At 38.4% G+C, this 24,206-nt stretch overlaps 16 protein-coding genes across 16 annotated transcripts; 7 read left to right on the top strand and 9 right to left on the bottom strand.

Moving 5' to 3' along the window:
* Positions 1 to 328: 328 nt before the first annotated feature.
* On the top strand, positions 329 to 1,447 carry NEHOM01_0550 (uncharacterized protein; the record flags this gene model as incomplete). The annotated part of the gene is made up of 1 exon (XM_051489428.1): positions 329 to 1,447. One exon carries the CDS (start codon positions 329 to 331, stop codon positions 1,445 to 1,447), a length of 1,119 nt encoding a protein of 372 aa, XP_051345388.1.
* A 297-nt stretch (positions 1,448 to 1,744) lies between these two features.
* On the top strand, positions 1,745 to 2,038 carry NEHOM01_0441 (uncharacterized protein; the record flags this gene model as incomplete). The annotated part of the gene is made up of 1 exon (XM_051489319.1): positions 1,745 to 2,038. One exon carries the CDS (start codon positions 1,745 to 1,747, stop codon positions 2,036 to 2,038), a length of 294 nt encoding a protein of 97 aa, XP_051345279.1.
* On the top strand, positions 2,017 to 2,217 carry NEHOM01_0440 (uncharacterized protein; the record flags this gene model as incomplete). Its single annotated transcript, XM_051489318.1, has 1 exon — positions 2,017 to 2,217. The coding sequence occupies one exon, from the start codon at positions 2,017 to 2,019 to the stop codon at positions 2,215 to 2,217; it is 201 nt and encodes a 66-aa protein (XP_051345278.1).
* A 395-nt stretch (positions 2,218 to 2,612) lies between these two features.
* Positions 2,613 to 4,928, bottom strand: NEHOM01_0549 (U3 small nucleolar RNA-associated protein 13; the record flags this gene model as incomplete). The annotated part of the gene is made up of 1 exon (XM_051489427.1): positions 2,613 to 4,928. One exon carries the CDS (start codon positions 4,926 to 4,928, stop codon positions 2,613 to 2,615), a length of 2,316 nt encoding a protein of 771 aa, XP_051345387.1.
* A 478-nt stretch (positions 4,929 to 5,406) lies between these two features.
* Positions 5,407 to 5,706, bottom strand: NEHOM01_0548 (uncharacterized protein; the record flags this gene model as incomplete). Its single annotated transcript, XM_051489426.1, has 1 exon — positions 5,407 to 5,706. One exon carries the CDS (start codon positions 5,704 to 5,706, stop codon positions 5,407 to 5,409), a length of 300 nt encoding a protein of 99 aa, XP_051345386.1.
* An 871-nt stretch (positions 5,707 to 6,577) lies between these two features.
* On the bottom strand, positions 6,578 to 7,381 carry NEHOM01_0547 (small subunit ribosomal protein S3Ae; the record flags this gene model as incomplete). The annotated part of the gene is made up of 1 exon (XM_051489425.1): positions 6,578 to 7,381. One exon carries the CDS (start codon positions 7,379 to 7,381, stop codon positions 6,578 to 6,580), a length of 804 nt encoding a protein of 267 aa, XP_051345385.1.
* A 50-nt stretch (positions 7,382 to 7,431) lies between these two features.
* On the top strand, positions 7,432 to 8,238 carry NEHOM01_0546 (phosphomannomutase; the record flags this gene model as incomplete). The annotated part of the gene is made up of 1 exon (XM_051489424.1): positions 7,432 to 8,238. One exon carries the CDS (start codon positions 7,432 to 7,434, stop codon positions 8,236 to 8,238), a length of 807 nt encoding a protein of 268 aa, XP_051345384.1.
* A 575-nt stretch (positions 8,239 to 8,813) lies between these two features.
* NEHOM01_0545 (uncharacterized protein) lies at positions 8,814 to 9,230 on the top strand (the record flags this gene model as incomplete). Its single annotated transcript, XM_051489423.1, has 1 exon — positions 8,814 to 9,230. One exon carries the CDS (start codon positions 8,814 to 8,816, stop codon positions 9,228 to 9,230), a length of 417 nt encoding a protein of 138 aa, XP_051345383.1.
* A 1,357-nt stretch (positions 9,231 to 10,587) lies between these two features.
* On the top strand, positions 10,588 to 12,600 carry NEHOM01_0544 (uncharacterized protein; the record flags this gene model as incomplete). Its single annotated transcript, XM_051489422.1, has 1 exon — positions 10,588 to 12,600. The coding sequence occupies one exon, from the start codon at positions 10,588 to 10,590 to the stop codon at positions 12,598 to 12,600; it is 2,013 nt and encodes a 670-aa protein (XP_051345382.1).
* A 433-nt stretch (positions 12,601 to 13,033) lies between these two features.
* Positions 13,034 to 14,929, bottom strand: NEHOM01_0543 (uncharacterized protein; the record flags this gene model as incomplete). Its single annotated transcript, XM_051489421.1, has 1 exon — positions 13,034 to 14,929. One exon carries the CDS (start codon positions 14,927 to 14,929, stop codon positions 13,034 to 13,036), a length of 1,896 nt encoding a protein of 631 aa, XP_051345381.1.
* Positions 14,930 to 15,053: 124 nt separating this feature from the next.
* NEHOM01_0542 (uncharacterized protein) lies at positions 15,054 to 15,938 on the top strand (the record flags this gene model as incomplete). The annotated part of the gene is made up of 1 exon (XM_051489420.1): positions 15,054 to 15,938. One exon carries the CDS (start codon positions 15,054 to 15,056, stop codon positions 15,936 to 15,938), a length of 885 nt encoding a protein of 294 aa, XP_051345380.1.
* A 314-nt stretch (positions 15,939 to 16,252) lies between these two features.
* Positions 16,253 to 18,985, bottom strand: NEHOM01_0541 (lysophospholipid hydrolase; the record flags this gene model as incomplete). The annotated part of the gene is made up of 1 exon (XM_051489419.1): positions 16,253 to 18,985. One exon carries the CDS (start codon positions 18,983 to 18,985, stop codon positions 16,253 to 16,255), a length of 2,733 nt encoding a protein of 910 aa, XP_051345379.1.
* A 612-nt stretch (positions 18,986 to 19,597) lies between these two features.
* NEHOM01_0540 (2-(3-amino-3-carboxypropyl)histidine synthase) lies at positions 19,598 to 20,749 on the bottom strand (the record flags this gene model as incomplete). Its single annotated transcript, XM_051489418.1, has 1 exon — positions 19,598 to 20,749. One exon carries the CDS (start codon positions 20,747 to 20,749, stop codon positions 19,598 to 19,600), a length of 1,152 nt encoding a protein of 383 aa, XP_051345378.1.
* A 391-nt stretch (positions 20,750 to 21,140) lies between these two features.
* Positions 21,141 to 21,587, bottom strand: NEHOM01_0539 (peptidyl-tRNA hydrolase, PTH2 family; the record flags this gene model as incomplete). Its single annotated transcript, XM_051489417.1, has 1 exon — positions 21,141 to 21,587. The coding sequence occupies one exon, from the start codon at positions 21,585 to 21,587 to the stop codon at positions 21,141 to 21,143; it is 447 nt and encodes a 148-aa protein (XP_051345377.1).
* An 893-nt stretch (positions 21,588 to 22,480) lies between these two features.
* Positions 22,481 to 23,095, bottom strand: NEHOM01_0538 (uncharacterized protein; the record flags this gene model as incomplete). The annotated part of the gene is made up of 1 exon (XM_051489416.1): positions 22,481 to 23,095. One exon carries the CDS (start codon positions 23,093 to 23,095, stop codon positions 22,481 to 22,483), a length of 615 nt encoding a protein of 204 aa, XP_051345376.1.
* A 64-nt stretch (positions 23,096 to 23,159) lies between these two features.
* NEHOM01_0537 (uncharacterized protein) lies at positions 23,160 to 24,185 on the bottom strand (the record flags this gene model as incomplete). Its single annotated transcript, XM_051489415.1, has 1 exon — positions 23,160 to 24,185. One exon carries the CDS (start codon positions 24,183 to 24,185, stop codon positions 23,160 to 23,162), a length of 1,026 nt encoding a protein of 341 aa, XP_051345375.1.
* Between the last annotated feature and the right edge of the window lie 21 nt (positions 24,186 to 24,206).

Raw genomic sequence — 24,206 nt, 5'->3', positions numbered from 1 at the left:
TTTACACACAACTTATAAACAGTATTTGGTAATGTTCATCTGATTAATTAAATGATCAATCAAATTACTTGCTAGATATTTATTGATGTTAGATTGGGTTGTCTAGTTTTGATTCGTTAAGTATTTTTGTTTTCTAGGTTTATATTTTGATATGACGTCATCTTTTTTACTCTTCATTACACTTTATCTAATAAAAGTACTACATAATCAGACATTCTTTAAGCAAATTGGTATTGATCAATGAATGCTATCTATTTATTCTTAACTTACTCTACCAATCATGTCTCAACTAGTGGAATATAAATCTTGCTCCTTTCTATCAATTTGTATGACTCTTGCTAATCAGTCAGAACTTGTTAAAGATGACGTAGAATCTATGCCTGCTGTATCAAAAGCTATAGTAGAAAGGGTCATCCAACCCATTGCTTCGTATTTTGAGATTAGTGTGCCTCTTACAATACTACTTGGTGTTCTGGCTGGTCCAGCAGTAATAATGGTAGTTCTCATAGTAGTTCTTGCTCACCGAATGCGATCTAATCAACGCACATCCGAAATGGACACAAGCCAACAAAAAAGCCCCAGCCAATCCCAAGCCGCCAGCGATTCCACTATCAGACTCCAGAAACAACTACAAATTATAAAAGACCTAGATCAATCATCACTCCAGCGCCAGTTAGAACAGCACAAAACCCAATTAGACCAGATCAAACAAAAGACCCAACAAACTCCAGAGGCCCAAGCTCTATTACTAAAACCCAGCCCAACCCCAATACTAACCCAACTATCAACCCACCTAAAAGATCTAGAAATCACCCAAAATCTAATAAATGGCTGGCTAAGAGCCATAAAAGCTATAGAAAGTCAACGAGAACTAGTACTACACCCTGATGCTAGAAAGCAAGTAGCAGAAGCACGACAACAATGCCAGGAAAAGCTAGACAGACTCAACAAGCTAAAAGAAGAAAGCCAAGACTTATGGCAATCACTAGGAAAACCCGCCCTCTCAGGCCAAGTAAACGATATAAGCCAAACACTAAACAGCCAATTAACGCCCCAAGAATTAAAGAACTACGAAGCTTTACTAGTCGAACTAGAACCAAAAGTAGAGCAAGAACAACAAAATCCAAAAGACCCCGAAGCCCTAAAACACCAGTATCAACAGTTGGACGAGGAGCTAATCGAACCAAAAGACTGGCCACTACAGTACCAAGTAAACTACAACATACTAATGAGGCTACAAGGAAACAAACAATCCATAAACCTCTGCCTAGAAGACCTAGAAGCCCTAAAAGTCCAGCAGAAAGAACTACCACAAGATCCAGAGATACGCCAGCAAATAACTGAATTAGAACAGCAATGCCAGGAAAAACTAACAACTATAACGAATCTAGAAAAAGAAGCCAACAATCTGTTAGAAAAACTACCACCCCCACCATCACGAGACTAAACCATCTCAAAGCAAGATCTACACCAGTCGCTACCACCACCAGAGTTAAGCACCCTAACCCAATAAGATGTATTCTCAACTTAAAACAGACAACTATATTGTCTTAGTATCTACTTTGATATCGATTGTATCCCAAAATAAATCTCTACGGTAGAAACAGTCTCTAATTGCCATTCTACTTTCATATTAACTTGGCACAGCTCAACTCAATTCAATCTTCACATAAACCCACTCCAACCCACCTCAACCCAACTCAATACAAACTTATATCTATTTTGGCTTATTTGTTATGTAGATATGGGACTCTTATGTAGAGTTAATAGAGATTCCAAGCAAGAAGTATCTATGAAAGGAGAGCAGATCTTTTGTCCTTTATGCTTAACTAGATCTAAAGTAATAGCCAGAAGAGATACTATCTGGCTATCTCTCTTCACAATCAAAATCTTAGAGGTTAAAAGAATGAAAGTCTACCCAGCCTGTTCTCACTGCTACAACCAACTACCTACTCAATTTATTCTATGTCCAATTTGTAAGTATATCTTACCATCGGTTGATATGTTTTGTTATCAATGCCAAGCCAATCCAGCCTAGCAAATTTTCTTATGCGAAGTGAACCAGACAATCTATTACCACACTCTCGTCGATCAGCCATTAGATTAAAGAAGCACAAAGGCAAAGACTTCAACCGAGAGAAAAGGAAGATGAAAAGAGGAGGACATCGTTTGGGTCAAATAGATACTTCAGTTAAGTCCATTAAATTTGAAGATTAACTTAAGTTATATCTTATTAGTATCTCTTTAGTATCTTATTAGTATCTTATTGGTATCTTATTAGTATCTTATTGGTATCTCATTTTAATAAATAGGCAATTGATTTAGTCTTTTTATCTTATCTAAGTATGTTTTGTTTTTGTTTAGATAAGTTGATATTGAGTTAAGATGGGGTGTGGTTGAATTGGGTTGGATAGAGATAAGATAAGTTAAGATGGGGTGTGGTTGAGTTGATATAAGTTAAGTTGAGATAAGATAAGATAAAACAAGTTGAGATAAGATAAGATTGAGATAAGATAGAGATAAGGTATTTATGTACCTATCTAGTTGGTATCTTATCTTATCTAAACACAACATAACACATAACATAATATATAACTAAATCTAACTCCAATTTAATAGGCCTCATTGATTATCTCGGCTGTTCTGGCTAAGATAACAGCTAGTTCTTGGGCTTGCTGGGGTAGAATAGACCAGCGCTGGATAAGAATGACTTGTAGGAGGCGGCTGGCAGTCGAGTAGAGTTGCGGAGTACGTGCCCATTGCATAAGATAGTTTAAAGCTTGTTTTTGATTAGTAGCCATAGCAGAGATAAGAGGAGATAAATCTGTTTTTTTATCAATATTTTTGATTGCTGATTTTAACCCTTTTTTATCATCAATTTCAAAATATTTGATAGCAGCTTCTAAATAAAAATGTTTTTGCATTAAACTTTTAGCTTGTTCTTTGATAAGATAAGCCTCTCTTTGTTTTTGTTCTTTCATCTTTTCCATAGCTAAAGTATTATCCTGAATGAGATAAAGTGTACCCCCAGCACTAGCCAAGTACTTATCTCCCTCCATCTCTTTAATACTCCAAATCCGATCGTGTTTTGACTCAGCAATCCGTAAGGCTGCTAACTCCTTCTCTTTACTACTATCCCAGACTCTTACTACTCCATCAGCAGTAGCTGTAATAACTCGACTAGTTAAGATAGCTTTGATAACTGAAGTATTATGTTGGTAGATTTTAGTGCAACTACTATCTTTCCATAAACGAACAGTCTTATCAGCCGAAGCACTAAGTAAGATATCATTATTACTATCTAAAGACCAAAGACCTTTTTTATGTCCTGATAAGCTAGGTTTAATAGCACCAGTTAAAGATAAGCAACAAAGATCTTTTTGTTTTGAACTAACTAAGATAGACTTATGTAAAACAACTAAACCTGTTATCTCAGATAGAGCAGGGGCACTAGAAAACAAATGAATAAACTGAGATGGAGTAGAACCAGTACTACTAACTAACTGCCAACCTTTAACTAGTCCATCTTCAAATCCAGCTAGTAAAACATCTTTATGCATAGATAAAGCCGTTACTGCTTTTGAACTAGTTAAATTTTGAGTAAGATTAGATTGCCAAACAAGTTTGTTACTCTTACCACCAGTAAATACATTAATATAACCATCTTTACTACCAGCAAAAACAAAATCACCATAAGAAAATAAGCACAAAGAACACTCCTTATTAGGTGTACGTATAAATTCAGCCGCACAACTCATTATAATTTTTTTAGAGATACCATCAGTAAAATCAAAACTTTTCGTCATATCTAAATAATTTTGCTTAGATAAAACTCTTAACCAACAACTATTAGTAGCCAAAACAACCAACTCATCCAAAACCAAAATATCCGTTATTTCATCATTATCCCCCACCAAACTCAACTCCACCTTAAACTTACCTACTCCAATCTTATCACTCACCTCAATCTTATCACTCACTCCATTCTTATCTCTACTCAACTCAATCTTATCACCACCCAATACTAAACTAACTCCATTCACTACTAAACTAACTCCAACAACAATATCATTCTCTTCCGTACGTAGAACTAACTCTTCTCCTTCACCACCCAAGACTAACCCCAGACCAACCACTACTCCTCCTACTCCTTCAACCTCTACTCTTCTCCTTCCCTCTAAATCTAGATCTAAGTACTCTAAAGTACTTCCATCTCCTACTACTACTATCTCTTCATTAATCAGTAAAGCATCACGTATATTATAGCCTAATTCACGTACTTTAGGTACTTCTCCTATCTTATGTCTTATCAAAGTACCATCAGAACTACTTGTAAAGATAAGATCTTTAAACCCATCGATCCAAGTAATACTCATACTATGAGCACTACTTACTTCGTATTGAGTCTGACCAGTTTGCATATCAAAAATTGTTAAATTACCTAAGATAGTACCAACAGCTAAACTCAACCGACTTGATCCATAAGTTCTCTTCTTACTACTCCAAGTAAAAGGACTTAAAGCTGAAACAGAACTATCAACTGCTCTCTTAAGTAAAATACCTTTAGACTCTAAATCAATCAAAATAACTAAACCATCTGCTGTACCTAAAACTATCTTATCTTCAATCAAAATTATTTGTTTAACCACCCAAGAACCTTTTAACAAATATTCTAATCTTTTTTCAGATAAGAAATATTGATAAAGTATTCCACCGGTTGTAGCTATCACTACTGTATTACGGGCTGGCACAACAACTAAACCTTCAATTGCACTAGATAAAAGTACTTCTTCAATGATTATTTGATTTTTCTTATCAGTAATAATCATTTCACAATCAAAAGAACTAAAGATAAGCTTATCAGTAACTGCTAAACCCACTCCATCGTAAATAGGCCGTATCTTAACTAATGGTGCTAATTCTTCCATAAAAAATTTACAACTAGCCAATTTATTGTTCAAAGATAAGATTTGGTTTTGGTTTTTATTTGATTTAGTATTTAGATTAGATTGGGTTTAGATTAGATTGGGTTGTGTTAGTAGTTGACTATGTTATGTTTTGACTCGTATATCTACATAATCATAACTAGTAACTAGATGGCAAATAACGTATATCTACATAATAAAATAACAACTGATAAGTAATTAGATAACTTAACTTCTACTAACTCAATACCAACTCAATATCAACCTAATACCAACTCAATACAACATACTAACCCATTTATTGAATGTAGACAACATTATGACGTCATACTTAAATTTTAATAATACCAGTTACTATTGAGTTGGTTTGAGTTGGGATTTGATATGACGTCATACCAATATAATCTTATCTTAACTCAATCTTAACTTAATACCAACACAATACCAACACAATCTTAACTTAACTTAACTCAACTTAATATTATACTATTTTTAGATAAAAAGATAAGAATGTTTTTTTCTTATCTATCTCTACTAACTTACCTATTACTTCTACTTTTTGTCCCTTATTAATCTCTCTACCCCATGCCTTACCAAAATAAGCCAGCCATAATCTTTTGCTACCCCAAACCACCCCTATTCTATACTCATAAGCTGATATCTGCACTCTCTTCATATACTTAGCTATAAAGACTAGTAAGACTTCCTGTCTTGCTTTTAAAAAGACTAGATCTTCCATCCGATGACTCTCTATCTTTTCAGCTAATCTTTTGAAAATCATCTCTTATCTCTCTTCTTATTTATCTTATCACAACCTATTTATACCCACCTCTACTCATCCCAACCCAAACCTACTTATATTTGAATTCTACCTCATTACCACTACGAACTCTACCTTATCATCATTCTATTGAGTTTAGTATTGAGTTGAGTATTGAGTTGAGTTGAGTTAAGTTTAGTATTAGTGTAGTGTACTGTCTTAATCCAACTGCCACCAAATACCACCATAATACTACTCTGATTACTAGTCAGCTACTACTCAGTACTACACTACTCAATACTACTCTGATTACTACTGACTATTACACTACTTAGCACTACACTATTACACTACTTAGTACTATACTACTTACTACTTACTACTTAGTACTATACTACTTACTACTTACTATTACACTACTTAGTACTACACTACTTACTACTTAGTACTACACTACTTACTACTTAGTACTACACTATTACACTACTTAGTACTACACTACTTAATACTACACTACTTACTACTAAACCAATCTAACACCAACTTAATATGACGTCATCTTATTTCAACTCAACCATTACTCACTCAATAGACAACCTCAACACCTATTCAACAAGTACTATCTTTAATAGAATACGTATTAGTTAAGATGAACTTTTTATTATGTCCTACATCTAGTCTGAGTTAAGTAGATCATCAGTAACTTAATAGATAAGTAGATAACTTAATTTTTTAATATCTAAATACGAAATCAAAAACTAAACCAAATCAAAACCAAACCATATCTTATCTAAATACGAAATCAAAAACACAACACAACCATATCTTATCTAAATCAAAAACCAACCCAACCCAATCTAAATACACTAATAATTAAAACGTAATAGATGCTTTATTCAGCTGCACATGGTACGTCTGCCACCATGTCCACCCGTTTACTCCTCTGCTTACTGTCATACTGACCCTCTTCCACCTTCGGTCGTTTCACTACCTTCACCTTCTTCACATGACAACTTTGCAACGGATAAATACGCAACGTCTCCTGCTCAATACGACTCCCAATACTCTCCCCCATTAACTTCTTCATCACCTCCTGAATAGAACATCCCTCTAACTCTTCAGCAATGATCTTAAAGATTATCTGTCTTATCGCTTTAACTTGAGCTAAACTCGCATAACAGTTCTTCTTAACTGCCTTAGGCTTACGCTTAGTATTAGCAATAGTAAAGACTCTTAATAAGTAACCATCTGAAGTCTCTACCTTTAAACAGGCTTCAATTAAAGTATGCCATTTCTTAGGAATACTTTTGATCTTATCGCTTATCAATTCCATCCCATAAAAACTACTCATCGCATCTTTACCTCTAACTCCTTCCACTACAAACTTAAACTTCCTAATAGCCTGTTGATCTCCTTCACTAGTAGTAGTAGTAGTAGTAGTAGTAGTACTATTAAGACCTAAATCGGCTTGATTGACCTCAAAGGTACGGCCTTTAAGTGCATCTGGGGCGTAGTAAGTCCCTTGACTCTTATCTATGAAGGTAAGACCGGCTTCTTTTGGACCTAAAAAGCTGGGGAGGACTAAATTGTAAAACTCTTTCTTTTCCATTGTATCGGCTGACTTTTTGGATCGCAACTTTTTGGACTTCATTTTAGAAGTGACGGATGAAACTTTTGCTTTGCCTTTGCCTGCCATGGTTTGTTGCTAGGGTTAAAAAAAATTTAGTAGTAGTTTGTTGTAATTAAATGGCTAGTAGTAGTAGTAGGACTGTAAATTTATGTGGAGGAAAAAGTGAGGGTGAGTGCCGAAATGGAAAGATTTTGTTTTTGTTTGATGTAGATGGGACGTTAACTGCCTCTCGGGGTGAAGTTAAAAGGGAGATGGTGCGATTTTTGGCTAAGTTAAGGTGTAAGGTTTTGGTGGGGTTTGTTGGGGGGTCGGATTTAGAGAAGCAGAAGGAGCAGTTAGGGAGTGAGTGTTTGCAGATGTTTGATTATTGCTTCCCGGAGAATGGGTTGCATTACATTAAGAATGGAGTTGAAGTTTCGGCTCAGAGTTATATAGGAGCGGTTGGTGAGGAGGAACATTTGCGGTTGGTTAATAAGATTTTGAAATGCTTATCTGAGATAGATTTACCGGTGAAAAGAGGGACTTTTATTGAGTATCGGAACTGTATTTTGAATGTATCTCCTATTGGTAGATCTTGTAGTCAGGCGGAGAGGAAGGCTTTTGCGGCTTTGGATAAGGAAAGAGGGATAAGGGCGGGTTTAGTGGCGGAATTAAGTCGGGAGTTTCCAGAGTTGACTTTTTCGATTGGGGGAGAGATATCTATTGATATATTTCCAAAAGGTTGGGACAAGACGTACTGTTTATCGCATTTAGAAAAGGAAGGAATAGATAAGATCTATTTCTTTGGAGATATGACTCAAGAGGGTGGGAATGATTTTGAGATTGCCCGGGATGAACGAGTGGTAGGTACAACGGTTACTTCACCAGAGAATACGATGGAGAAGGTCCAGGAGAAGTTGCACGAATTAGGAATGAGTTTGTAGTTGGGTTTGGATTGAGTTGGGTGAAGGTTGAGTTAGGTGGAGTTAGTATCTGATACCAAATCGTATCTCAATACTAAACTTAACTTAACTTAACTTAACTCATTGACTTATTCAATAAAACACTCTAGTTAGTTTGTCTTGTTATGTTTAATAGGGAAAGTCTTTCTTGACTTTGTTGATATGATTACTTTTTTGATCTTATCTTATCTTATCTTAGTAAAAGTGTGTCTTGTTAATAAAAAGTGTACTTGCTTGAGTTAGTATTATATTGAGTTAAGTTGAGTTAGTATTATGTTGAGTTAGTATTATGTTGAGTTAGTATTATGTTAATTGGTCTTGGCTATCTTATAGATATCACAGTTTGCTATCTAGTTGTTACATTGTCATTTAAATGGTATCTCCTATCATATCCCACCTCACATCAACTCAACTTAACACAACACAACACAAACTCACCCAACTACCAACTCAACTTAACTTAACTTAACTCAACTACCAACTCAACTCAACTTAACTCAACTTAACTCAAACTAACTCAATTTTGTATCTTTACTTTTTCTATCTTTAGTCCTTGAATGGAAGTTGCTATTGTTGTGATTGGGATAGGCCAGACAGTTTATTCTCTTCTTTCTCTCTTTCCTCCTAAGACTGATATTCTGTTGATTGATTTAGAATGTGAATACTTTCTGCCAATTGAACCATGTCCTAATGAACTTCCTTCTTCTCTTCGTTTAGTTCATGTTCTACCTGAAGCACTCAGTACTATTCTTACTCAACCTATCCCCGAATCAACTATTATTCTTAATCGGATCTTTTCTTTCCAAGCCTCGCCCGCTGAAATCCAGCAACGACTTAACTACCTCCAAAATCTAGCTTTCCAAAACAAACGGGTCTTTGCCACTACTGAATATACTAACTCTCTCACTACTTCCATCCGATACTTTCCAATCCTCCGCCGAATGACTCATCTCTACCACCTAATCTCCGATTGAGTTGGGTTGAGTTGTGTTGTGTTGAGTTGTGATATGATAAGTCACTGCGTTGTTATTAAACTATATAGATCCTATACTATATCAGTATTGTGTTGGTGTTTATTTATCTAATTACTATCTTATCAACTGCTTTGGCTAAGTTACTATAAAGTGGTGTAGGGTGGTATAAGAGTTGTATAAAAGTAGTAGATTAACTTATACTTACTTTAGTCGGGCCAAAAAGCTACCATGGATTTATTAAATCGCTTCTTGTTTATACTTTAATCTAATCTAGTCTATAATGTTAAGTAAGAGTTCTAATTCACTACCAACCCAACACAATCCCAACCCAATCCCAACCCAACACAATCCCAACCTAATATATGCCTACCACAGTAATAAGTCTGAGGATGACGTCATACTCAAATTTTAATAATCCGACTACTACTGAGTTAGTTTGAGTTAGTTTGAGTTAGTATTTGATATGACTCAATTTCTCTACTAACCCAATACTCTTGCAATGGTATAGTATTACTATATACCGACTATTAATCAATCAATAAGAGGTGCCAATTTTAATAAAACCAACCCAAGCTAAGTTCAATTAAACTATTATAAGCCAACAAGTGAATAAATATCATACCCCATAGACAATAAAGCACACAATTAACATCTAATTACTTACATACACATATCATATTACTTGTATAATCAAATGCTATCTCAATACCATCTCTATACTACCACAATACTATCTCAATACTACCACTATACTATCTCAATACTACCACGATCAGTCTGATTACTAACCAGCTACACACTACTTAGTATTAACAGTACTTAGACTAATACCAATCTAAAACTAAACTAAACTCAAATACTAACTCAAATACTAAACCAATCCAAATACTAACTCAAATACTAAACCAACTCAAATCCCAAACTAAATACCAACCCAACAAATACTAACTCAATATGACGTCATCACATTTCAACCCATCCATATTTACTCAATAAACAACCCCAACTCATACCCCAAGACATATCTTCACTAGAATACCTATTAAGTTAGTATTTAGTACAACTCCACCTAAACCAAACCAAACTCCACTCAACTCCACTCAACTCAATCTAATCCTATTTTTATTTAACCCCAAATCTGAATCTAACTATGTCTACAACTACAACACCACAAACTCTCTCTTTAACCCGTCGTACTTTCAGACTCAGAGCTGCCCAACCAAGAAAACGTGTTTCTTTCACCCCAGACACTATCGATAACGAACACCTCAACCGCAAAAAGTCAAAATCTTGTTGTATCTACCATCAAGAAAACAATCTTCAAAATACACCAGCCGATTAGCCAAATTTTTTAAGCATGCAACTTTCAGTCGGAGACGTATTTAAATCAAAAAACGAAGCTCAGAATGCTATCAGAATGTATGCCGTAGATAACAATTTCAATTTTGAAACTACAGATAGTACACCAAAAAAGTACACTATTCAGTGTAAGGAAAGACGTAGCCATGGTTGTGATGCCATTATAACGGCAGCTTTACGTAAGAAAGATAACATGTTTGTGATAAAGAAACTCAAAAACATGCATAACTGTCCGCAACAGAGTTCTTGTTCTATTCAGTCTTCTTCCAGGTATATTGCTGATGAACTCAGAGATATGCCTGATGTTTTGGAAACTAGAGTTGGTCAGATAATCAATCGTATCTCTTTAAGAAGAGGGATTAAGATAGGATACTTAGCTGCCTGGCGGGCTAAACAAGAAGTACTAGGGGAAGAAGTAGGGGAAGAATCAGCTGTAGAAGAATCTCTTCTTAATGCTATTGCTGAGAATAAGTACTTAAACCCTGAAGATATTACTAGGGCATCTAACTTTAAGCAAGTTCTAAGTAGTTGGGTTGAACAGGGGTATAATTTACCAGTTGAACAAGGGTTTATTAGAAGAGTTGTTAAGACTTTGAGTGCTTTTGATACGAGTGGACCTGGTTTAGATACTCTTTTTTATGCTAGTAGCTTATCTTTACATGTTTATAAGTACTCTCGACCTATTATTGAGTTAAGTTGTTATCAAAGACATAATGAAATCAGAGAACATGCCGGATATGCCTTTGTTGCTACTAGTTATGATGCTTTTGATACGCCTTATATCTTATCTATATTTTGTGTTCCTGAATACTGTCCTCGGAAAGAGGGTTGGATTGGGTTTATTAAAGAGTTACTAGCCGTTATAGATACGGGTGTACTTCTCATGGACTGGGAAGACTCACACAGTACCGTAGAAGAGATTCAGAAGGAGATTCAGAAGAAGAATGGGTTGAGTATGGGTGGTGGTAATGGGTTGGGTAGTAGTGGTGGAAGCAGTAGAGGAAGTAGTAGTAGTAGAGGAAGTGAAGGAGGAGGAGGAGAAGGTCCTTGGTCTGGTCATTTTGATATTGAGGAGTCTATTAGAGCGGGAGAACTGGATGGTTTAGCGGCTGGAGGTAATCGAGTGAGTTTATTCTTGCGGACTCGGAGTTTATGTAAGGAGATCTTTGCTACTTATCCTTGTCCTAGTACAATTGGTCTGATTTGGTCTTTATGTAATAGTCCTGATTTAGCTACTTTTATGATGTATTACCGGAAAGTGAAGGCTAAGAATGTTCCTTCTTTATTATCTTTATTAAGTTCGTTACCTACTAGTATGTGGGCTAAGTATTTATGTGGGTTCCCATTGTATAACAAGAATAATACAAGTGCGGCTGAGTTGGAGTCAATTCAGGAAATGTTTACTTTATCTTTAGTAGATACGTTATGTATGGGGATTAAGATGATTTGTGATAATGCTGTGAAGAAGAAAGAGACGATTGCTCATTCGGAGTTGGCTAGTAAGAAAGCGACTGATCGGGCTCGTTTTGGGGATGCAATTAATAAGGCGATGGATATTAATGTGAGTAAAGCTGGGAATTATGAAGTGGATGTAGGTCGGGCACCAGGAGGTGTTTGTAAGGCTTCATGGATAGATCCTCGGAAGTTAAGTGATGAGGAGGAGCAGGGGCAAGGGATAGTTTATGCGGGAGGTAATTTAAGGTTTTATGTTGATTTAAGATTGCGTGTATGTTCTTGTATGAAGTTTCAGGAGATGAGTTATCCTTGTTCGCATGCTTGTGCCTTGATAGCTAAGATTGGGGGACATCCTTATGCTTATATTGATGAGATATATTCAGTGGATACTTTAACACAGATGTTTAAGCCGGCAAGTATGCGGTGCATTGTTAATGAGCCAATTCGGGGTACGGAAGAAAGACGGCGAGTAGCTGCTCCTTTGAAACGGGGTCTGGCCGGGTTTGAAGAGGAAGAGTTTTCGTGTCTGGAGTACAAAGAGAACATGCCCAGATAAAATCACAATAAAGATAATAACTAATTGAATGGGGTTGGGTTGGGTTTGGTTTAGTATTTGGTTGATATTGGGTTTAGTTTGGTATTGGGTTGAGTTTGGTAGATGGTTTACGTTATGTTATGTGTTGTGTTTGATATTGGGTTGATATGGGGTTAGGTTAGTAGGCAACTTATGTTAGGCTTACGTTATGTGTTAGTTTAGGTTGGGTTTAGTATGGGTTGATATGGGGTTGATATTGGGTTATGTGGGGTGAGGTGTGTTAAATTAGTAATACTCTACCAATACCATGCTAATACCATACTAATATGATGTTGTAGTTGGGTTAGATAGCTACTTAAATGGTTGGGTTAGATAGCTACTTAAATGGTTACTTAGATGGCTATTTAGATGGCTACTTAGATAATAAGATAAGTGTTTGGGATGGGGTTAGGATTTATTGGACGGGTTGGGGATGGCGGTGGTGGGCGTTCTTTTTGATGAAGGTGGAAAGTTGGTTGATGCGTTCGTTGATGTCGGGGTCGGTGGTCTTTTTCGACTGGAGAATGCTTTGGATGTTGTAGGTAAGGAGAAGAGGAATAATGCTGGGGTTGTTCCAGGTGATGTTAGTTAAGTACCAGATGAAGGGGATAGTTAGAGATGGGGAGATTGCGGCTAGATCTATGGCGGCGGAAATAAGATGGGGATGGAGGGCTTTTTCTTGTGTAATAACGGCAATGTTGGCTAGAATGAAAAGAAGTTCACTTGATAGGTCGATATCAATGGGATCAATACTGGCTTGTGGGGCAGTAAAAGACTCGGTTAGTCGGAGAGTTTCGTTGATGAGACGAGTAACTAGTTGGCCAATTTCTGGGAGGTTGCGGGCTACACAGATCAAGTTGCGGTAAATGCGGTAGTACTCGAGTCTTTCGGGCTTGGTCCAGTTGGTCTTCTCAAAGAAGGATTTGGGGAGGGCGCGGTAAATGCGAGGTAGAAGGTCTTCTTTGCATTCATAGAGATGCATTTTGATGAACGTGAGAGCTTCAATCGAAAACTCGGGATGGTGGAGGTAGTTGCTTATGTATGGGAAAATAGAGTCGATGGCTATCTCTTTCCAACGATGGCTGAAGAGAACTAAATTGCCAATGAGTTTGAGGTACTGGCAAATGGATTGGGTTAGACTGGAATAACTGTCTTTGTGGTGGAGCTTGCTAGCATTGGCGGCTAGACGTTCAATTAGGTTAATGACTTGGAAGGTTGACATGAAACTGCTGATGATTTGGGGTGTGCGGGCGAGTAGCCGGAGGAGACAAAGGAATGAATAAACTTCGCCATCAAGAATGCCATTGTCCATTTTGATCTCTAGACGTTTGATAATATTATCAACATAGCCTTCTTCAGCTATGGCCGTGGCGGCTCGGCGGCTGGTTTCTAAAACTAAGATAAGAAAGTGCTCTATACGTAATCTGTCCTTGCCTGTACTGGATAGAGCTTCTCGAGTAATCTTATGGAAGTCGCCGGTATCGAGTAAGTACTGGGCGACACTGCCGGCAGATGCGGAAACGAGGAAAGCTAGAGCGGGGAAGACTAATGGGGCACTCTTCTTTTGTAGTAATGAATCAACGAGGACTTTCAAGTTGAGTGATTGTAATGGAAAGTAACTGAGCTTTCTCTTGTCCCAGGGGAGGGCTAGTCGCTTTTCATAGACTTGTTCATCAAGTTCGGGACTTTGACCCATGAGTTGGTACCCTTCAATGTACGCCAGGAGAACTTCACAATTAACTAGGAGTGAACCTTTGCTTTTATGTTGGAGTTGTTCAATGGCTGGTTTGTCTATTAGCTTGTAGGTGCTGGCTGTGACTAAACAGATGAGAAGGGCTAGAGTTTTGCGGGGGGAGATAGTTAGATGGTCTTGTACGGCTTTGAAAAACTCAAGATCGGCTTGGAATGGTTGGGGATGGCGGTGGCTTAGATGTAATGCGGATTCTAGGACTTGGTTCTTCCAAATAACTCTTTCGGTATCATTAGTGATGGGCTTTTCTAAGGCTTCTAAGAAGAACTGGACTACTTCGGGAGTTGGCTGTTCGGATAATAAGGAAAAGATGCGTAGCATCATTTGGGTAATCTTGAGCGAGTCTTTCTTTTGTCGTATGCGGTCCCATAGGCCGGCTGCACATGCTTCTTTCTCGGTCGCAGATAAAGAGGTTGTATGCGCGGCCAAAAGAAAGTGAGTAAGAGATGGTTCGTCGGCTTCGTTGATAAGATGTAAAGTCTTCGACTGGATATAATTATCAGTGGTTCCATCCACTTCCTGGCCTGAACTCTCCCTATAGCCAAACAATGATCCCGTCATGTTTACAAACAATAGACCGATTTTCCATCCTTTGATTAAAAGCGGCACTTGTGACTACCCAAGAGGGTAATTGGCCGGCTTGTTTAATAAACCTGTCTATAAATAGGGTTCGAATTGAGATACTATGTTCTTTCCTCTGGCTTTCCTAGCTAGAGATAGTCTGCTATCTAAATTGTATATTTATTCATGTGCACGACGGCGTACGACTGCTACTGTTCCTCTTGAGGTACTGAGAGCAGGTGCTAATGAATTACAGCGTAGTCAGTTGTCTTTGCGACTCTGGTCTCGTTTGGCTTTGACTTTAGTTCATAGTGTGCGCATGCACTACCAGTTGATTCACGCTGATTTGCTGCGCTTGTTCAAGCTAACACGACTTGTCCGAGAAAGAGACCGTGTGTTTGCAGTGCCGATGGAGCGAGTAACTCTTTCCATTAATCCGGCTCTTTTCCTTAGTTGTTCTGCTTCTGTACCCACTACCACTACTACTCGCTATGAAACAGTTGAAGCGGTTGAAGTTGCCCGGGCATATAGTAGTTTACTTCTGAATACTTCAATGGCAGGTCCGGCTGAACTACCTAAACACACGCCTGATCGACTAGATAGACGAATTGATCTTTTACGTATTGATCTTAAGATAGTAACACTGCCGCCTAAGAAGAAGGTTTGCTCTCTCTTTGGCCAAAGACATAGTTGGCTAGTCTCAGAGGAGGATAGTTTCGGTCGTCTAAGCTTTATTGAGTTCCCAACTAGTGAGATAGATATTTCCTCAATTGAAGCACCTCGAGGCGGCAGTTTAGGCACTGAGCACTTTCCTTTACTAGATACATCTGACTCGCGCTCTTTTCTAATAGACAGATCGATGATCTCAGGACCAACAGTCAATCCAGCTCTAGCCGATTTTCTATCTATGCTTATCTCAATTACTGAAGGTAAAATCAAAGCTGAACAAACAATTCCCTACGGAGAAATAAAGATTGTAACTCTTCAGAATGAACATTCAAAAGTGTAGAGTTGCTATTTATTTTAACATTCAATTGGATTTAGATTAAGTTGTAATTGGGTTAGGATGGGATGGGGTTGAGTTGGGGTTGAGTTGGAGTTGAGGGAGGCTGTTTCTGATTTTATTATCAAATCATGGCATACTACATTAAATTAAGTTAGATCAAATTATATCAAAAGTTGTTAAATTATACCAAAATATCTTAATACACATTCTACTCTTTATATTGTTATCTTGTCTCCTTTTATCTTAACTCAACTCATTCTATATCACTTAACTCTAATGCACCTAACCCAATGCTAACCCAATACTACACTTACGTATTAGCGTTGGATACGGCTGTGCTGAGTGAGCTCATCAAATTCCCCGGTCTTCTTCCATTCTTCTATGACCTTGCGGCCATGCTGGTACCCATGCGCTACTATCTCATCAAACTGGCCAAAGTTCATGGTCTTGTACCCGGTTAAGTCCGGCCGAATGTACTTCACTGATACATCCGAGCGCAAAGACTTCTCTTTATGCGAACTAGTGATGTAAGATAAGCGGTACTGAATTTCGGTCAGAGATAAGAACCGTTTGGTGCCAAATAGCTTTTGAAAGAGAATATAGAACCCATTTAAACTATCCCCATAGTTATAATAATTCGAATCAACCTCACTGCCCACATCAACGGCTATAATATTTCTAATTCCCATTGAGCGCATGGCATCGGCTGGAACATTGTTCACATACCCACCATCAAGTAAGAACGAGTCTCGATCACATAATGGTGGTAAGTACCCAGATAAACTCATACTTGCTCTAACATACCGCCAAAGCAAGCCAAACTTATGCACCCGCTCCTCAATCTTAAGAATGTCGGTAGTCACACAGTAGTACGGCAGCCATAAGTCCTCTATCTTGCGTTTCTTGAAGATCCGGGTCAGTACCCAGTTAAAGGTCTTCCCAGAGAACATTGAGCAAATAGGATAGGTTAAGTCCATTACTATATGCCAAATACTCCCGAATAAGCGAGCGAACTTCTTAGCCCGACTAAACACTTCGGCATTATTGCAGCCAATGGCATAAAGCGCCCCAACAAAAGCACCCATAGAAGTACCACCAACGGCATCAATAGGAATACCTGCTTCTTCTAAGGCTTGAATAATCCCAATATGAGCTATACCCCGGGCACCTCCACCGCCCAAAACTAGTCCAACATTCTCACCTTTAAGTGTGCGCAAGAACCGCTTCATATCACTCAACGGGAAGACCGGGACTAAAGGATGGGGTGAAGCTTCCGTAAAGGCACAGTGCGTGCGATGGGCATACTCTTCCTTCTCACTAAACCCAATCACTACACTAGCCGGTACATCAATTGAAGGAAACTCTAAATGGTGTCTCTGTCCGCGCCATCGTCCACCCACGACTTGTTTCTTACTATCTCTATGAAGGACAACCGTATCAACCTTACACCAAACTCTTTCTATCTCACTATCAAGACTATCGCCATTAACAACTAAATAAAAGACTATCTCAGCTAATCTTAAAGCAGCTGTTGTTGAATCTTCCGCTGGTTTAGCTACAATCGGCAGTAAAACATAAGAGTACTCACTTTGCAAGTAAGATAAGAGACTAATTATAGCTACCGGTGCCGAAGAAGAAGAATAAACAGGGCCTAAACCCTTCTCTAAAGCCGTAGAAGAAAGAACCGTACATGTATCGCTCTGGTTAATCTCGGCATTCAAAAAGTGCGTAAATATCTCTATTTGGGTCACCACCGGATCAGCCGGAGCAAAAACTATCACCCGCGGCCTATCTAAATGCTCTTGCTGTGTAGCTCGAGATAAAGCCCCGCGATATAACCGAGGTGCTGCTTCATGGAACAGAGTTAACATCGCTGTTATGTAAGCCGGTGGAATTTCAATAATCTCAGAACACCGAGTCGCAATGGCAATATAAGGCGACTCCAAACCAAGTACGGCTTCTCTTTCAAACAAAATACGACCCGATCCAATGCCAAAGTACTTAATATCTCCTTCTTTCAAGAAGTACCCACACCCCACGATCTTAACCGAACGACTAGGTTGGTTTACTGAAATACGTTCGCCCGGCTGAATAATACGCCAGTGCACTGAAGCATCAGTAATCTGCAGAATATCTGAAGCCTGGTCAACATACTCTTTAGCTATCGCCAGTAAACCTTCCCCACGTGGATCTGGTGCGCCCATAATCACTTCTAAAACCTCACACTCACCCACTAACCGTCGCTCAGCTTCTAAACGACTCACTCGATTAAGGACTCCAAAGACACAACCAACCTCTACATCACGACTGTACTCACCATAAAATAGAGTCGGCTGCCCAGCTAAGACCAAATAGACTCCATTGGGTGAAAGATGAACTGGATCCTTTTGCCGGCGTACAGATTTCACTCGTCGACCAAGTGGTACGTTCTTCTGTAGTTGTGCTAGTAAACTCTGATCATCTAGTTTGGCCAAGTCAGCTGCGTCGGGTAGAGTTCGTAAGTCATAAGGCTCAGGAGCAGCCCCGGCATAGTTCAGTAGAGTATAAAGTGTACCCCGAAAGAACTTAGTAAGGAGTACATAGCGTAGTTCTGGACTAGTTAGTTGACTAGTGTGGTAAAAGACACTTTTGGCCTTCAAGACATACGATATTTCTGATTTAGCTAAAGGATTGACAATCCATTGCGTAGTTGTGGCAAAGAAGTCTCTTTCATGGGCAACTACAGCTACACCACGATAATGCACTTCCACTAAGCCACTAACTAGATAGTAGATCACCTCTCCCGAAGAAATAACAATATCTCTAGTAGTGGTTGCTGCCGGTCCAAAAAGAGATGTATCATCAGCAAAGAAGGCGAAGAGTCCACTTGTTTCTACAGGTGAAACATCTACAATCTCTTCTGTCTCTAATGCGTCAGGAACAACCGCACTACTCCGTTTAAAGGCCCGATAAGTCACAAACCCTGTGACCAGAGTAACTAGCATCCCAACAACCCAAAAGATAGTGGTAAATTGACTTTCAAGTCCAGACCAAGTTACGAACGTAAGCATCCACATAAAAAATATCCAATCTCCTTGGGTCAAATAGAACTACCAGCTAGTAACCCAATAGCCATACAAGATAAGATCAGTAGTTGTGTGGTGTTGTTTATAGTAAATGTGTTAGTTAAGTTATGTTTTGAATTGGGCTAAGTTAAGTTTAAGTTGCTATTTATATGGTAGTTAAGTTGGTTTTGGGTTGGCAATTAGATAAGATAAGGAAATATTGTTAATGTTAATGTTATTGTTCAGGTAAGGTGTGATGTGGTGTGGTAAGATGTTGAATTGGGTGGTATTTACTTGTTGATGTAAAATGATTGGTTCTCGTGGTATTAGTGATGGTAGAAGGTCCCGTGGGGATGTAAATTGGGAGTGATGGGTTGTAGCCCCATAGTATAGGTAAGTGTTTACATACCTATTGGTGCGACTAGATCACTTAGTTTGGTACTGAGTTAGTTTTCATTCGGAGCATATCTTTAGCAAGTCAACCACTAGCCCGGCAGATACCAATATCATCTAAATATAACTCCATCTAAGCACTAACACTAACTCAACTCAACTCAACCCAAACCCAAACCCAACTCAACTCAACTCAATACTATAATAACTTAATGTGTGTGCTGTTTATTGCGATTGGTAAATACGCCAGGGCTTTTCTTGGCCATCACGGGCGTAATAGTCCATGGGGTAGTCGGCTACTTCCTGTTCAAGAGTAAAGTACTCAAAAGGAGTCAGAAGTGGCTGTTCAAAAGTAGTCCCCCAATCAATAGCTATCCTAGGACACGCAATCTCAATAATTGCTGTGTTTTTATCAACCGAGTCCATGAATGTTTCGTCTATCTCTGATAAGTAAGCGCAAGTAAAGGCCCGATTATGTGCCTTTAAAGAAGCAAGTACTCGTTTTAGAATCATCTGGCCACCTTGCCGGCCTAGTGTCCCGAAAATCACCAAGAATTGCTGGCACTCCAATGCCTTCAACTGCTGCTGTCTTCTGATTGTTCTAAATTGAGTATAATCGTGCTTCTCTTCGGTTAAGGTCTTAGTGGCTGGACAGTACCGGAAGAACTTCCTATGCGGATTATGTATCATAGTGCTTTCTAAATGAAACCGGCCTTCAGCTACAAACAGTAAATTACCCGTCTTAACTGCCGGAGATGTACACCCTAGTACTTCACCCGGACTAAGGGGCATTATACGTGGTACAACCACTCCCTCACTACTACACGCATTCTTACACTCTTTACTACTCCCTTCCATCCCATTTCTATTTTCACTGATCTTATCTCTATTTTCACCTATCCGTCGTTGAACAGTCTCTTGAATAATCCTTCTAATTCTTCTTACTGCTCCACTGTACTGAATTGTGCCTAGCACTGACAAGTCCGTACAATCTAAGTGTTGTAAAGCCATAGCCACACAATGTTCAACTGCAAAGGAGATTTCCACAAAGACATAAACTACTCCCAGTAAAGACTTAGGAATTTCAAAGAGACAAGAATGTCCGTAATGAATCAATAAATCACAACCAATTAAAAAGGCAGATATATCATCTAAACAACACGCACCATAAACCACATCACTTAAGATCACAACTTCTTCTACTTCACTAGCCCCTCTAATTATATCAGAAATAACCGTTGCCAAATGAATAATACCCTCTGGAAATTGCAAAGCAATACGTTTACTTCCACGTCTTCGTATCTGCACTAATGTCTTATCTATTTCAAAACGATAATTAACCGGCAAATATTCAACACCAGCAATCACCCGCCCCATACTCGAAAAATTTCACTAATCTCTGCATTTACTTACCCCAATCTCAATCTCCATTTCACACCATCTCTATCAACTTATTCCCCAACACATTAACTACCTCATCTTAACCCAATCTTCTTCATTGTCTTGTTTAGCTCACATATCAACTTAACTCAACTTAGTAAAATAGAATAGAGTAAAGTAGAGTATAGTAGAGTATAGTAAAGTAGAGTGTAGTTTAGCACATCTTAACACAATACAACAGCAACTTAATATAATATAATCTAATCAAAATCAAAACAACCTAATACAACATAATCTAGTCAAAATCTAAATCTAAATCTAAATCAAAACAATACAACATAATCTAAATCAAAATCAAAACACAAAACAATATTAACCCAATTCAAATTTATAACAACTTTAACCCACCCGTTATCTTATCTATTTCATCTTCATAGTATGGACCAACAAATGTCACAGTCCATGTATTAGGCTCAACTTGAGTCCTACCAGCATCAATAATGGGATAAGTCGGTATCTTTTGCCTCTTAAACTGACTTACTAGATTCTTCATCGTAGCTAAGTCTGGTACTTGTAAAGAGACCTTCTTATACCCAAAGGTTTGCCATAACCGACAGAGAAGATTGTTACGATCGGCTTGACCTGCTGCATAAGCTGCATGTAAGCCTTGTGATACTAACTTTCCTTTTGACATTTTCAAATCAGTTCTAACCAGTAAAATTCCTTTGATAGGCTTATTTCTTATCTCAAAACAACAAGCTTTGCGATAATGGAAGTATAGATAAGATAATATTACTGCTAAGAGAGTAAAAACCACGTAATAGGCAGCTACCATTAAATAAAAAAACAAGTCGGGCTTAATAACTCTTCTAGTTGTACATTGCTATCATTAAACACCTCTTCTGTTTTGTTCTCTATTTCTTCCTCATATGGTAATACGTTTTCAATCTCTATCTTATCATTATTTGTTAAATTAGAAGAAGAATTAAGATTAAGTTGGGTTTGGGTTAGTATTGGATTAGTAGACTTAAAAGAAGTGGACTTAGTTGGTGAAGAGTTCGAATGAGAAGTAAGATTAGTCTTATCTCTTAAGATGCGGTCGACTCCCATGTAAATAAAAAGAGCAGGCTAAAAATAGCCTAGTTGACTCTGGTTAATCTTGTATATTAATCAAATACATAAAGTTAAGTGGGGTGGTGTGGGTTGAGTGGGGTTAAGTTTGGATTGGTTTGGGTTAAGTTGAGTTTAGTATTTGGTTGGGTTTAGTATTGGGTTTGGATTAGGTTGGGTTGGATTAGTGTTAATGTTGGGTGGAGTTGGGTTTGGTTTAACTTGAGTTTAGATTATATGGTGGGTTAAGTTAAGTTAAGTTAGTGTTGAGTTAGTATTGGTATTAAGTTGAGTTAAGTTGAGTTTAGATTATATGGTGGGGGAAGCATTCTATTGGTGCTTATATAAATGGATATATGGTCCTTCTCTAAGTACTTATATTGAGATAGTATAAGTTGACATAAGTTGGTATAAGTTGGTATAGAGATAATATTGATATTAATGCATATCTTAATATGTACTCACATAAATACCACTAATAATGGCCGTTTGACCTTAAATGAAAGGACTTTATTTAACACAACTACACTATCTAAATAAGCAACCATAACTTAACTTAACACTAACTTAATCAATGCCTGGGCAAGTTATACGTATACTTATCTTTATTTGGTCCGTCTAGAAGAAATTGGCTTTAGGAACAATGTACTCGGTGCCGGTTGAGTTTCTTACTGAATAGTACGATCCAATCGTCCTTAGTAACTCGACTGTTTCTCCCTTTCTGATATACACGACCCCATTAATCACAAAATCGGTCTTGGTTCTAAGATGTCTTAGTTCCGTACTAACGGCAATTGAAGGTAGTCTTATCTCTTTCCCAAACCTTCTTTTGATCACTGGTGTCTTTTTAAGAGCCGTTCGGCGTCTTGATTTGTACACCCATTTGATAATGTACAAAACTGGTGCTCCAATAGATAAAAGAACATAAACTATCGTAAAAATCATCCCCAATACTGACCACTTAGGCTCCCTCCCATAACCAACTAGTAAACAAAGACTAAGTGCGGCTGTGACCAGTAATAAACAACCTTTGAGATACTTTCTAGTCCGGGCAGTGAGGGTGATAAACAGGGTAGAAAACAGTTCGGCTAAATCCAATGCTCTACTAAGCAGGATTAGACTAACCCATAATGAACATCTTTTCAGACTCTCTCGCTGGATTAGTAACGTAGTGCCCAGAACAGCCGACCAGGCAAAGATAGCAAAAGAAAGTCTAGACTCGGACAACCACATACAAAATGCAGGGGAGAGAAAATGAAATATAAATCTATTGACGCATCAGTGGTCAATGGTTGGTTCATGTTGGCTTAGGCTTGGTAATAAAACGAGTTGGTAGAATCCGATTAATGGCCAAAAGAGCGACTTCGCCATCTTTCTCAGAAAAGCGTCGTCGAGTCTCTTCCCGGAAGATTTGTTCTAAGGCCATGGCCGTACTGGTGGAGGTTTTGGTGCTGACTTTGGTCTTGGCCACCAATCGGCTGGTTTCACGCATGCGTCGCAGTAGGGGGGTTGGAATAGGAATAGTTGTGATTGGCTTAAGCGTAGAGACTTGGATCTGGGGTGGAGTAAGAGTGGCTGGGGCGGTGGGAGAAGTAGAGATAGCAATGGGTTTGGGTTTAGGAATATTTTGAAAAAGACCGGGGTTGAGGATATCTCGGGTTTTGAGGGGTAGTTGGGGTCGTTCAGTGGGTGTCCAGGAAGTCCATTCACTCTCTTCAATCATGGAGTAGGCATTAAGTCTTTCAACGGGCCCAGAACCTCTTTTGAGCTCAACGAGAAGCATTTTGTCTACTTCGTTTTCTTCTTGGTTAGCTATAACGTAGCCGGTAAAGAGATCTTTGACAAACTGATCAAAATCAATGTTCATCTTGAAGAAGACATTGAGAAGAGTGCGGTTAGTCAGGACGTATTGGGCTTTTTTACGGCTGGAATGTAAGCTGGTTAGATCAGGATCGGACTTTTTAGTGCGACTAATGATTCGATCGCCAAAAGTCTTGTAGAAGAGTTGTTGTTCTTCAGTGGCAATGTTTTGATAAAGGTGGTTTAGTTGGATATCTTGCTTAATTAAAGTTTTGATTTCATCTTGGCTTATCATTCGCTTTTTTTGGACAACTTCGATAATTTGGTCGGAATCAGATAAGGAAAGTCCTTCTATTTCGAGATGGTGTTCGGGTGTAGTAATGATAGTCTTTTGATTTTGTCGTTGAATTTGCGAGATATCGTGTAAGTCGATCACAAAGTGTGGTGAAGCGAGTTTTAAGTACTTCTCATCTAAACCGATAAGAAGAGGATGAGTTTGGGTTCGGGCAGTAATGACACGCATGGGAAAAAAAGAAATGGGTTT

Source organism: Nematocida homosporus (assembly GCF_024244095.1).
Source record: "Nematocida homosporus strain JUm1504 chromosome Unknown 4509, whole genome shotgun sequence".
NCBI lineage: Eukaryota > Fungi > Microsporidia > Nematocida > Nematocida homosporus.
Note: the sequence above shows the minus strand (reverse complement) of the source record. Positions and strands in the feature narration are given on the sequence as shown.